General features: G+C 40.5%; 1 protein-coding gene across 1 annotated transcript in view; it reads left to right on the forward strand.

Annotated features, from left to right (window-relative positions):
• Positions 1-14,819, forward strand: part of ACOXL (acyl-CoA oxidase like) — a 424,164-nt gene that overhangs the window by 116,182 nt on the left and 293,163 nt on the right. Inside the window, exons 6-7 of the mRNA XM_075864464.1 lie at positions 3,160-3,274; positions 3,600-3,686. Of these exons, the coding sequence (XP_075720579.1) occupies positions 3,160-3,274; positions 3,600-3,686 (202 nt within the window). The remainder of the gene's footprint in view (positions 1-3,159; positions 3,275-3,599; positions 3,687-14,819) is intronic.

Consider the following 14,819-nt stretch of genomic DNA (forward strand, 5'->3'; position numbering starts at 1 on the left):
AAAAACGGCTGCGAAAAGAAGTGCATGTCACTTCTTGGGACGTTTTTGGAGCCGTTTTTCATTGACTCTATAGAGAAACAGCTCCAAAAACGGCCGTCAAAAACACAGCGAAAAACTCGAGTTTGATTAAATAACGTCTGAAAATCAGGAGCGGTTTTCCCTTGAAAACCGCTCCGTATTTTGAGACGTTTTTAATTTTGTGTGTCAACATACCCTAATGAAGGAGCAGAAGAAGCTCAGTGGAGTCCTGTTCTCAATGGACTCTGGTTTGCTTTTTCATTTATACTTGGAGAGGTTGAGTTAGCGGTGTATGGGCCGTAGACTGTGAATCCCATCTCTGTTCGGCTTGCTCAGGTGAGCACTACTGTCTCTTGGTTTCAGCAACCATTAGAGGTCTCCGCACCTGGACCCTACCAATCAAACCTATATGAAATGACACTATCTCATGTCAGAAGTTTTTGGAAACCGGAAATCATTAAATAAATGAACTGTAGTTAGTCAGAAATAGTCAGAATAGCTCTGTGAGGTGATTCTGTATGCAGTTTTCATTTCTGCATACAGTTACATGGGTAAATGCCAAATTTATAGACCAGATGAATGCAACTGTATGCCTTTTATTTGAATGCGTTGTCCATCGACTTCTTCTTTTGTGGAAAAAAAGCTGCGCAGTACCGTATACATTTTTATTCCGGGTTGTCTTTGTATTGAGAAGTGTAATGGACAAAGCTTTTTTAATACAGTTGAAAAAAATGTATGCCGATACAAACCGCCAGAACATCTAACAGGACACTTTTTTGCAAATGTTGGGTTCACATAAGTCTATGGATATACTCGACGTATTTGTGCGGTGCATTTCCCGGCAGTGTGAACATATGTATAATACCTGAGGAAGCCCTACACGAGTATTATTAGAATACGTACCAGGGTTTGGAAACTACCTACAGTCGGCCTTGAATCTGTCAAATTTTACCTGGATGATTAACAAAAATTCTTCTAATATTTTGCATGACTGAGAAACAGAATTTTAACAGATATGTACCCTTTGGATTCATAATATTCAAGTAAACCATATACAGTAGCAGTGAAGGGGTCTGAGACCTTAACAGATAACTGGAGAACACTCCCTATCCTTTCTCATTTTCTTGGTATAACATCCTTGTAATCTCTCCTACGAAAGCCTTTACTTACTAAACTTACTTGCAGAAGAATTACAGTACCTTGCCCCTTGAGACCACATCTGCTAACCCCATCGTTTTTCCTCTTTCTTATTACCTTTCATTTCTGTTCTCTATTCTAAGTGGCATCTAGTTCAGTTGATTTAGTCATTGTTATTCCCATTACCACTTATAACAATATAGATGCGCACGATAGCAGTGTTGGTACTCTGATTCAAAGATTATGGGTGCAAAAGTATATATACTTTGGGTCCAACCACAAGTATATACATGAAGGAAAACCAAGAAAATTGATTTCTTCAAGACTATACTAGGCACTCATTGATGATAGAAAAACATAAAATATCTGACTATGAACTATACTGGCAAATATCCACATTCATTTAAATACACAGAATAAACCCATTAAACATTTCCTGGCCAGAGTATACAAGGCACTAGAATTGTTATTCAAAATTACTAGTAAGGTCTTCTGCAAGAAATACGCTTATCAATTATAAGTCAAGGAGGACAGCTTATATAATTATCTATCAGGCAGTTGCATCTAAAAAGGTTTATACAAAGACAAAGTAAGAGAGCGGTTTAGGTCGATTAGATAGCAAACGTCAGACTTTGCCAGCCCTTTTTCAAGAAGTTGTCCAAGCAGTTGCCTTGTGTCTATTGCTTCCAACAGTTCTTAATCAGGTAAGGCAATAAAGTAGACCTACATAGGTCCATTATATAACAGATGGCACCAGTTGATTCAGAACATAAAAATATAACCAGCGCTTATCTTTTGATGCCTGTAAGATATAATTCGAGGCCCCATTTTGTATATCTTGTCCCTGATTTTATTCCGAAAAGTTCAACGGGAAGATGGATCTCTCCTCTACGTAAACCATGCCGTTTGTTGTAAAATACACAGCGAGTGTCTTCATATCATGGGGTCATGCTGAGTTGATCCGTGACATGATTACGTCAATCTCTGCACTTATTTTGGTGGTTTCCTATTAACTAACGCATTCCATCCCGGTCGGGACTAATTCAGAGCCATCTTCGGTAGCATGTACATTTGATTATCTTTTATTCCTTCATAGGATCACCTCGGCCAATTCTGGTTTCTCTTAACCAATCGAAGATCCAGTCAATGTGAAAACATATAAACTAAAATACTTAAACAGTTTTATTTACCACTATTGATGTAAAGTATCATCCATTCATTAACTGATTCAACAATTGTCATCGTCCCCCACTCAAGAAAAAACGATAAATGGAGAAAACATAAAAAAAATTATATAAATATTTTTTTTTAAATATAAAATTTAATAGTAATAATAAATAAAAAAAATATCTCCTTCCTTTTTTCTTTCGTCATTCCTTTTCCATCACTATTTCTGCCCTTATTTTTAAAGCTAAAGTATTAGCCAAAAGAAAGGGGGAACAGGGAGTCGGCTGGAAGTGCCGGAATACAGCCATTCCAACCGGGTCCCCACCATCACGTGATATGTAATTAGAGGAAAATGAGAGGGATGAGAGAGCTGGGCGATATTTCCCACTAGATTGTTCAACTTTAAAGGACGTATTGAGCCTAATCCCATTTTTTTTTCCGCTTCACAAATGCCACAATCTCTAAACTACTTTTAATCTTTATTGTAATCTTATTCAATATCAATATAATTCTGTCGTCCGTTTCTTTTTCTAGAGGTTGATTGGCACATTCGTGTGACAAAGGAAAAACACAAAATGCTCTATACCATAGAAATTAATCTATCGGAACTGTCTACTGGTGTTCCCCATAGGGGAAACCGTGAACAAACAAGTTTTATTGCTTCACAATGAGATAGGCAATGCTAGAGGTATTCGGCAGCCAATTATCTCCCTCCTTTCATAGAAACAAAAATAAAGAATATGTTGACATATAGAAAACGTATAATTGTTTTTTTCTCTCCATGTACTTATCATGTCATTCTATATATAATTCATTAATAATTTTTATTTTATTTAGGAGTTCATTATCCATACTCCTTGTGAGAATGCACAGAAGATGTATATTGGCAATACAATGAAAGGGAATTATGCTGCTGTTTTTGCACAGCTAATTATAAATGGAAAATCTCAAGGTTTGTTTCTCTGATTATTCTTCAGACTTGTAAGGCACTGCTTCATGCATCTGGAAGGCGCAGGTAATTGCTCAATTCTATGACTAGACAGTTCAGTCAAGGCGACATCTATCTAATTACAGTTCAGGCTTTGTTTGCATTAGATATCTTCCTATCTTGAAAGATAAAAGACAGTACCAGGTTATGTATATGCTAATGCATACGAAGCGTGTGAGTACATGTTCTGATCTGTCACATAAATGACACCGACCACTTTGATTTATAAAGTGTAATAAGTTCATGTGAAGGCAGACCTGAGTTTAACCTTTTTTATGATTTTCTTTAGGGCCGCACTGTTTTATCGTCCCCATCCGTGACCAAAATGGGAATATGTATCCAGGTGTAGGCGCAATAGACATGTTGTATAAAGAAGGTAGATACTTTTTTTTTTTTTATTTGACTTTTTTAAAAATATAATTCTGACATTATTAAAAATCGCAAAAAAATAAAATTCTACACGATTAGGTGTTTCTAGTTTGTTGGATAAAACATTGATGTATAATATGCACAGAAAATTAAGATCTTTATTAAAAAGCACTTTCCACTGAAGAACAAAATGCATAGATTTTCTGTTCAACCGTTCTTTAGTTATAACTCCTTTTCTTAAAGAGGCTCTGTCACCACATTATAAGTGGCCTATATTGTGCATGATGTGATCGGCGCTGTAATGTAGATAACAGCAGTGTTTTTTTATTTAGAAAAACTATCATTTTTGACAGAGTTATGACCTATATTCTCTTTATGCTAATGATTTTCTTAATGGCAACTGGGCGTGTTTTACTTTTTGGCCAAGTGGGTGTTGTACAGAGGAGTGTATGACGCTGACCAATCAGCGTCATACACTTCTCCCCATTCATTTACACAGCATATAGCGATATCGCTATATCGCGATGTGCAGCCACATAAACACACTATAACGTTACTGCAGTGTTCTCACAATGAATATACATTACCTCCAGCCAGGACGTGATGTGTATTCACAATCCTGATACTTAGCTAATACAATCCCGACACTACAGCACAGCAAGCATAATCTCGCGAGATTACGCTGTAAACTGTCATTTCAAACGAGATTACGCTTGCTGTGCTGTAGTGTCGGGATTGTATTAGCAAAGTGTCAGGATTCTGAATACACATCACGTCCTGGCTTCAAGTAATGTATATTCATTGTCAAGACACTGCAGTAACGTTATAGTGTGTTTGTGTATCTGCACATAGCGATATAGCTTTATCGCTATGTGCTGTGTAAATGAATGGGGAGAAGTGTATGACGCTGATTGGTCAGCGTCATACACTCCTCTGTTTCAACGCCCACTTGGCCAAAAAGTAAAACACGCCCAGTTCATTAAGAAATCTAAATTACAGCGCCGATCACATCATGTAAAAGATAGGCCACTTATAATGTGGTGACAGAGCCACTTTAAATCCGAATGACCAGCAATAAGACTCTACTTTAGTAGTGGCAGTGATGTGGAGGTTCACACAGTTTCTGTACGTGGATTCTGAGGATGACGATTAAGCTGTCCATAGTAGTCCAAGTTTGCAGAATAATTTTGCATGCAGCAACGGAGATGCAGAATATTAGTTGAAATTTGCAGCTGGGGTATGGGGCACCAGTTGCTGGTAGGTTACCGAAGTGGGTCCAACCTGTGCTAAGGGTATATGTACTGAGTAGTGTGTGTAAGAGTGAAGTATTTATTTTCAAAATTATTGAACTAGTGTGCATGCCCATAGACATTTGGGGGAGTTACCCTGGGGCAGAAAGCATCATCCTGCTCGGAGTGCAGTACATTCGAAGTGTAGCGATGGGCTTTTAGATAATGGGAGAAATGTGGGGCGTACACACTTAAAGAGGCTCTGTCACCAGATTTTGCAACCCCTATCTGCTATTGCAGCAGATCGGCGCTGCAATGTAGATTACAGTAACGTTTTTATTTTAAAAAAACGAGAATTTTTGGCCAAATTATGACCATTTTTGTATTTATGCAAATGAGGCTTGCAAAAGTATAAGTGGGCGTGTTTAAAGTAAAAGTCCAAGTGGGCGTGTATTATGTGCGTACATCGGGGCGTTTTTACTACTTTTACTAGCTGGGCGTTCTGATGAGAAGTATCATCCACTTTTCTTCAGAACGCCCAGCTTCTGCCAGATCACGCTGTGACGTCACTCACAGGTCCTGCATCGTGTCAGACGAGCGAGGACACATCGGCACCAGAGGCTACAGTTGATTCTGCAGCAGCATCAGCGTTTGCAGGTAAGTAGCTACATCGACTTACCTGCTAACGCCGATGCTGCTGCAGAATCAACTGAAGCCTCTGGTGCTGATGTGCCCTCGCTCGTCTGACACGATGCAGGACCTGTGAGTGACGTCACAGCGTGATCTGGCAGAAGCTGGGCGTTCTGAAGAGAAGTGGATGATACTTCTCGTCAGAGCGCCCACCTAGTAAAAGTATTAAAAACGCCCAGATGTACGCACATAATACACGCCCACTTGGACTTTTACTTTTAAACACACCCACTTGGACTTTTGCAAGCCTCATTTGCATAACTACAAAAATGGTCATAACTTGGCCAAAAATGCTTGTTTTTTAAAAATAAAAACGTTACTGTAATCTACGTTGCAGCGCCTATCTGCTGCAATAGCAGATAGGGGTTGCAAAATCAGGTGACAGAGCCTCTTTAAATCAATTGTTCAGCCTATCCTGACTAATTTGGGCATTAGTTACTAATTTGTATAGTCTAATGTTTGGGAAATTGGTCAACCCCCAGTAAAGATTTTACGAAGGACAGAAGTTGTCAAACCAATCTGATTTGTTTTTATGAAGAGGTGAGCAGAAGCCTAGACCTGGGGCAGCTGTGGATGTAGTGTTTTTGGACTTTGCAAAGGCATTTGACACTGTCCCTCATAGACGTCTAATGGGTAAATTAAGGACTATAGGTTTAGAAAGTATAGTTTGTAATTGGATTGAGAATTGGCTCAAGGACCGTATCCAGAGAGTTGTGGTCAATGATTCCTACTCTGAATGGTCCCCAGTAATAAGTGGTGTACCACAGGGTTCAGTGCTGGGACCACTATTATTCAATTTATTTATTAATGATATAGAGGATGGGATTAAAGGCACTTTCTATTTTTGCAGATGACTCCAAGCTATGTAATATAGTTCAGTCTGTGGAAGATGTTCGTAAATTGCAAGCTGATTTGGATGCACTAAGTGTTTGGGCATCCACTTGGCGAATGAGGTTTAACCCCTTTCCCGCTTTGGCCACTTTTGACCTTCCTGACAGAGCCTCATTTTTTTAAATCTGACATGTTTCACTTCATGTTGTAATGACTTGGGAATGCTTTCACCTATCCAATCGATTCTGAGATTGTTTTCTCGTGACACACTGGATTTATGTTACTTTCAAAATTTGCCCGATATATTCAGTATTTAATTGTGAAAAACACCAAAATTTATTGAAAAATTGCAAAAATTAGCATTTTTCGAAATGTAAATGTATCTGCTTGTAAGACAGGCATATACGACACAAAATTGTTGCTAATTAACATCCTCCATGTGTCTACTTTAGATTGGCATCGTTTTTTGAATATCGTTTTATTTTTCTAGGAGGCTACAAGGCTTAGAACTTTAACTGCAATTTCTCACATTTTCAAGAAAATTTCAAAAGGCTATTTTTACAGGGGCCAGTTCAGTTGTGAAGTGGCTTTGAGGGCCTTATATATTAGAAACCCTGAATAAGTCACCCCATTTTAAAAACTTCACCCCTCAAAGTATTAAAAACTCCATATAGAAAGTTTGTTAACCCTTTAGATGTTTTATAGGAATTAAAGCAAAGTGTTTTTTTTGCAGAAATTCATTTTTAATCCATTTTTTTTTTGTAACACAGAAGCTTTTACCAGAAAAATGCAACTCAATATTTATTGCTCAGAGTCTGTAGTTTTTAGAAATATCCCACATGTGGCCCTAGTGTGCTAATGGACTGAAGCACTGGCCTCAGAAGCAAAGGAGCACCTAGTGGATCTTGGGGCCCCCTTTTTATTAGAAAATATTTTAGTCAACCGTGTCAGGTTTGAAGGGCTCTTGCGGTGCCAAAACAGTGGAAATCTCCCAAAAGTTACCCCATTTGGGAAACTACACCCCTCAAGGAAATTATCTAGGGGTATAGTGAGCATTTTGACCCCATATGTTTTTTGCAGAAATTATTGGAAGTAGGCCGTGAAAATTTTAAATCGACATTCTTTCAAAGAAAATGTAGGTTTAGCTAATTTTTTCTCTTTTCCACAAGGACTAAAGGAGAAAAAGCAGCACCACATTTGTAAATCAATTTCTCCCGATTAAAACAATACCCCACATGTGGTCCTAAATGGCTGTTTGGACACATCACAGGGCTTAGAAGGGAAAGACCGCCATTTGGCTTTTAGAGCTCAAATTTAGCAGGAATGGTTTGCGGAGACCATGTCACATTTGCAAAGCCCCCGAAGGGACAAAACAGTGGAAACCTCCCACAAGAGACCCCATTTTGGAATCTACACCCCTTGAGGAATTAATCTACGGGTGTAGTGAGCATTTTGACCCCCATAGGGGTTTTATAGATTTTATTAGAATTGGGCAGTGAAAATAAAAACAATCCTTTTTCTTCAATAAGACATACAGTGAAGGAAATAAGTATTTTATCCCTTGCTAATTTTGTAAGTTTGACGACTGTCAAAGACATGAACAGTCTAGAATTTTTAGGCTAGGTTAATTTTACCAGTGAGCGATAGATTATATGAAAAAAACAAAACAGAAAATCACACTGTCAAAATTATATATATTTATTTGCATTGTGCACAGAGAAATAAGTATTTGATCCCTTTGGCAAACCAGACTTAATACTTGGTGGCAAAACCCTTATTGGCAAGCACAGCAGTCAGACGTTTTTTGTAGTTGATGATGAGGTTTGCACACATGTTAGATGGAATTTTGGCCCACTCCTCTTTGCAGATCATCTGTAAATCATTAAGATTTCGAGGCTGTCGCTTGGCAACTCTGATCTTCAGCTCCCTCCATAAGTGTTCGATGGGATTAAGGTCTGGAGACTGGCTAGGCCACTCCATGACCTTAATGTGCTTCTTTTTGAGCCACTCCTTTGTTGCCTTGGCTTTATGTTTCGGGTCATTGTCGTGCTGGAAGACCCAGCCACGAGCCATTTTTAATGTCCTGGTGGAGGGAAGGAGGTTGTCACTCAGGATTTGATGGTACATGGCTCCATCCATTCTCCCATTGAGGCGGTGAAGTAGTCCTGTGCCCTTAGCAGAGAAACACCCTCAAAACATAATGTTTCCACCTCCATGCTTGACAGTGGGGACGGTGTTCTTTGGGTCATAGGCAGCATTTCTCTTCCTCCAAACACGGCGAGTTGAGTTAATGCCAAAGAGCTCAATTTTAGTCTCATCTGACCACAGCACCTTCTCCCAATCACTCTCAGAATCATCCAGATGTTCAAAATTCCATCTAACATGTGTGCAAACCTCATCATCAACTACAAAAAACGTCTGACTGCTGTGCTTGCCAACAAGGGTTTTGCCACCAAGTATTAAGTCTGGTTTGCCAAAGGGATCAAATACTTATTTCTCTGTGCACAATGCAAATAAATATATATAATTTTGACAGTGTGATTTTCTTTTTTTTTTTTTTCATATAATCTATCTCTCACTGGTAAAATTAACCTAGCCTAAAAATTCTAGACTGTTCATGTCTTTGACAGTGGGCAAACTTACAAAATCAGCAAGGAATCAAATACTTATTTCCTTCACTGTAGCCTTAGCTCAAAATTTTTTATTTTCTCAACAAATAAAGGAAAAAAATGAACCCCAACATTTGTAAAGCAACTTCTCTGGAGGACAGCAATACCCCATATGTGGTCATAAACGGCTGTTTGGGCATACGGCAAGGATCCGAAGAGAAGGAGCACCATTTGGCTTTTTGAGTACAGATTTTACTGAATTGATTTCTTGGAATCATGTTGTTTTTGCAAAGCCCCTAAGGAACCAGTACAGTGGAAACTGCCCAAAAGTGACTCCATTCATGAAACGACACCCCTTGAAGAATTCATGTAGGGGTGTAATGAGAATTTTGACCCCACAGATGTTTCATAGATTTTATTAGGATTGGGCAGTGAAAATAAAAATATCCTTTTTCTTCAATAAGACGTAGCTTTAGCTCAAAATTTTTCATTTTCTCAGTAAATAAAGGAAAAAAAGTAGGGCTCAGAAGTGAAGGAGTGCAATTTGGCTTTTGGAGTACAGATTTTGCTGGATTGGTTTCAGGTTGCTATGTCGCATTTGCAAAGCCCCTGTGGGACTAAAACAGTGGAAACCCCCCCCCCACACGTGACCCCATTTTGGAAACTACACCCCTCAAGGTATTTATTATGGGGTGTAGTGAGCATTCACCCCACAGGTCTTTTCCATAAATGATTGCGCAGCGGATGGAGCAAAGTAGAAAATTAAAATTAAAAGGGTTCTCCCAGGTACGGAGATGCCATATATGTGGAAGTAAACTGCTGTTTGGGCAAACTGTAGGGCTCAGAAGGGAAAGCGCGCCATTTAGCTTTTGGAGCATGAATTTTGCTTGTTAGTAGTATTGTTTGGAATTTTACTGGTATTTCAGTTTATAATGTGAGCTGGGCACAGTATATTCTGGGCATCGTCAGGTAGTATAATAATGGGGTAAACAATAAAATAATCCATAGATGTGTGTTACGCTGTGAAGCAATCCTTTATGCATAGGCCAGTGTCGCACTGATAAATGTCCTTTCTTATCCCCCTTTTGGTCCACACTCCGCACCTTTTGAGTTTGGGGAATTTTGCTGGGAAGTGTTGTCCTGGTATAATACGGGCACCCTCGCTTCCAGCAGATATGTTTGGGTCCTCCCCTTTCTGGTTCCCTAATTTTAGGTCCTTGATAAATCGCCACTTGAAACAGAAGCCTAATCGGCTTCCGTACTGGCAGGCAGGAGGCCATTGTTAGGCCTCCTGTTGCCATAGTAACAGTTGGCAGCCTTGCCATCGCATGGCAGGCTGCCGATTTGCTACAATCCACTTTGATGCAGCGATCGCATTGGATCGCTGCATCGAAGGGGTTAATGGCAGGAAATTGGAGCTAGCTCTGGTTCCTGCCGTTACAGCGTGGTGTCCTCTGTAACATACTTCGCACACCCACTTCTGAGCCGGAAGCTGAGCCGGCGAGCGGGGCATAGGGGGCTTCCGTTGCTGGCAGATAGGGAGGTAAGTATTAGGCCTCCGATCGCCATTGCAGCCACTGGCAACCCAGCGATCACATTGCTTGGGTGCCGGTGGCTAAAAACTCCTCACATGCGGCGATCTCTATTGAATGCAGCATCTGATGGGTTAATCGGCCGGATCGGAAGCTAGCTTCGGTCCTGGCCGATAGCTCAGGGTGCCAGCTGTAACATACAGCTGGCACCCGGCAGTGATGGTGCGGGCTCCGCTCCTGAGCCCGCATGATCACTGCAACGTAATGGTACTGCACTTTGCGGGAAGCCCTGCCCGACAGCGCCGTATATATATACGGCAGATGTCCGGAGGGGGTTAATGTAGATAAATGTAAAGTTATGTATATGGGTACCAACAATCTGCATGCCTCATATGTCATAGGGGGAGCTACACTGGAAGAGTCACTTGTTGAGAAGGATCTGTGTGTACTTGTAGATCATAAACTAAATAACGGCATTCAGTGTCAATCAGCTGCTTCGTAGGCCAGCAAGATATTGACGTGTTTTAAAAGAGGCATGGACTCGCGGGACAGGGATATAATATTACTACTTTACAAAGCATTATTGCGGCCTCATCTAGAATATGCAGTTCAGTTTTGGGCTCTAGTTCATAGAAAGGATTCCCTGGAGTTGGAAAAAATACAAAGAAGAGCAACAAAACTAATAAGGGGCATGGAGAATCTAAGTTATGAGGAAAGATTAAAAGAATTAAAGATGCTCTGTCACCAGTTTCATCTTCTACCTAATTTAACAGGCGCTTTTAATGTAGATAAGTAATGTTGTTTTTTTTTTTTGTTTTTTTTTGACAAAGTTATGAGCATTTTAAGTGTTATGCAAATTTGATCTTCATGCCCAAGTTTTTTTACTCTTGACCAAGTGGGCGTAGTAAATAGAAGTGTATGACGCTGACCAATCCGCGTCATACGCTTCTTTTGATTTCTTGTCCAGCTTAATCCACAGCACAGCGTGATCTCGCAAGATCACGCTGTGCTGTCACTTACTCCCGTAGTTCTCCCGACGGGAGAATGATCAGACATCGCCTGAGCTGCATGGGGAAAAAAACGTCTCCGCCTCCCATTAAAGTCAATGGGAGGCGGTTTTGAGATGATTTTTTGGCGCTGATTCCGATGCGGCTTCCGCATCAAAGTCAGCCCCAGTAACTCTGTGTGAACTGGGCCTTATAGTAGTTCTATGGACATATACTTCCATCTCCGATGTGGTTCTTTGGAGTTCCTTCAATGTTATTGTTTGTGTTGAATCAAGGTATTTATTTTTTATTTTTTTTACACTCCACTGCTATAATTTAGAATATTTTATCAGATCCATTGCTTAAAATCAAATTTAATATTGATTTTAATTTCAGGTTGTATTGCAACAAAACAGGAAAAACACCAAGGTGCGGGTAAATTCTTTTCCAAGACTTTGTAGATATAGACATATGGTGACTCAATATATATTGATTACATATGTACCGTATTTTTCGGACTTTAAGACGCACTTTTTAGCAAGAATAAATCTTACTAAAAAGTCCCTGCGTCTTATTGTCGGCAGTCAACGGTCCTGCTGCGCCAGACCACACTGACCACTTCCTTAACCTCTTCCCGACATATGACGTGCTGGCATGTCATGGAGCCAGGGCTTATGTGTGGAGTGGGCTCACGCGCGGAGCCTGCTCGATGCACTGCAGGTGTCAGCTGCGTTTTCAGCTGCGTTTTCAGCTGCGTTTTCAGCTGCGTTTCAGCTGCGTTTCAGCTGCGTTTGAGACAGGCTGCTCTAACGGGCAGGAACAGCGATCGCGCGTAACTTGCTGAGCTACGCTGCTTCCGTAACTGCCATTTACTACTATTGGAGTTACGGACACAGAGTAGCTCAGCGTGTTACGCTGTTTCCGTAACTCCCGGCCATGTAATCAGTAAGTGGCCGGGAGGCAGCGTGAGCACAAATGGCTAGAACTGGTTTTAGGGGGCCCCGTACAAGAGATAGGTGCGGGTCCCAGAGGTGGTAGCCGCATCTATCTGACATTTATGAAATATCCTGTGGATATGTCATAAATGTCCCTCATGGGAAAACCCCTTTAACTGCTGCGGTCAATAGCGACCACGGTATTTAAACCATTAGGAGGGGGGCGGCCGCTGCCGACATCCCAACGCGCCTCCCTGCAACACCATCGGGGGGCGCCGATGGTTGTCATGGCAGCCCGGGGGCCTAATTAAGGCCCCCAGGTTTGCTTTCTATCTGCCTCTGCTAAGCCATACCTCCGGCAGGGCTTAGCAGAAGCCTGTAAAATTGACAATAAGCTGCGATCGCTGCATCTTAGCGGTTGCTAGCAGATCACCAGCCCTGATAGGCAGTCAGGACTAGTGGTTGCTGCTATGGCAACAGGAGACACAATGGCCTCCTGCTCTGTCATTACGGAAGCAGATTAGGCCCGCCAGGAGGCGAAGCCTAATCGGCTGTGAATAACTGACAGATCTAATACATTGCACTACGTAGGTAGCGCAATGTATTAGAAAAAAAAAAATCTGACAGTTGGACCTTCAAGTCCCCTAGTGGGACTTGAAAAACAGTGTAAAAAAAAAATAAGTTTGAATACATAATAAAAGTTTCAAGTAATAAAATAAAACACAATTGCGCCCTGTTCCCTTATTAAGTCCTTTATTATTGAAAAAAAGAATAAACCATACGTATTTGGTATCGCCGCTACCGTAACGACCAGAGGCATAAAAATATTATATTATTTATTGTACGTGGTGAAAAGCGTAAAAAAAAACGTAAAAATTATACCAGAGTATCTGTTTTTTGGTCACTTTGCCCTACAAATATTGGAATAAAAAGTGATCAAAAAGTCGCACGTATCCAAAAATGGTACCTATAGAAACTACAGCTTGTCTCGCAAAAAACAAGACCTTATACAGCTCCGTCGGCTAAGAAAAAGTTATGGTTCTCACAACTTGAGACAATTTTATTGTACAAAATTTTATTGTACAAAACTTTGTAAAACATAAAAAAGTGCTTTATAATATGTATCGCCGGAATCTGACTGACCCGCGGAATAAAGGTAACATGTAATTTATAACGCATGGTGAACGCTGTATTAAAAAAACGATGCCAGAATTGCGGTTTTTTTTTGGGGTTATCTGGCCTCCCAAAAAATAGGATAAAAGGTGATCAAAAAGTCGCATTTACCCCAAAATGGTACCAATAAAAGCTACAGCTCGTCCTGCAAAAAAAACGCCCTCATATCAGTATGTCTACGAAAAAATTAAATTAGTTAAGCCTCTAATAAGTCAGGATATTAAAAATATGCAGTTCTTCTGTTTCAAGAGGCGATTTATCAAGGCCCTAAAATTAGGGAACCAGGAAGGGGAGGGCCCAAACATATCTGCTGGAAGCGACGGTACCTGTATTATACCAGGACAACACTTCCCAGCAAAATTCCCCAAACTGCAAAGGTGCGGAGTGTGGACCAAAAGGGGCATAAGAAAGGACACCATATATCAGTGCGACACTGGCCTGTGCAGAAAGGATTGCTTCACAGCGTAACACACATATATGGATCATTTTATTGTTTTTTTTACCCCAGTATCATACCACCTGACTATGTACTTTGCCCAGCTTACATGTACCCCCACATTATAAACAGAAACACCAGCAATATTCAAGCAAATCTACCAAGCAAAATCCGCTCTCCAACAGCCAAATGGCGCTCCCTCCCCTCTGAAGCCTACAGCGTGCCCCAACAGCAGTTTACTTCCACATATATGGCATAGTCATACCCGGGAGAACTTTTTAAAAAAATTTGGGGGTTTGTGTCTTCAGTGGCATAAGCTGGGCACGACATATTTGCCACTGAAATTGCATATCTGGGGAAAAATATTAATTTTTAATTTGCACCATCCGCAGCGCATTCATTTATGGAAAAGACCTGTGGGGTGAAAATGCTCACTACACCCCTTAATAAGTGCCTTGAGGGGTGTAGTTTCCTAAATGGGCTCACTTTCTTTTTATTATTTCACATCTGAGCATCTGCGATTGTGAACCAATACTTTGTAAATCGCCAAATTAGGCCTAATTTTTACATGGTACTCTTTCACTCCTGAGCCTGGTCGAATTTCCAGGCAAAAGATTAGGGTCACATGTAGGGTTTTTCTAAAACCGGGAAAATCCGCATAATAATAAGAGAACTGTCTTGTTATGATGGCACAAGCTGAGCACCACATATTGGCATAT

This window comes from Rhinoderma darwinii, chromosome 4, assembly GCF_050947455.1.
Source record: "Rhinoderma darwinii isolate aRhiDar2 chromosome 4, aRhiDar2.hap1, whole genome shotgun sequence".
NCBI lineage: Eukaryota > Metazoa > Chordata > Amphibia > Anura > Rhinodermatidae > Rhinoderma > Rhinoderma darwinii.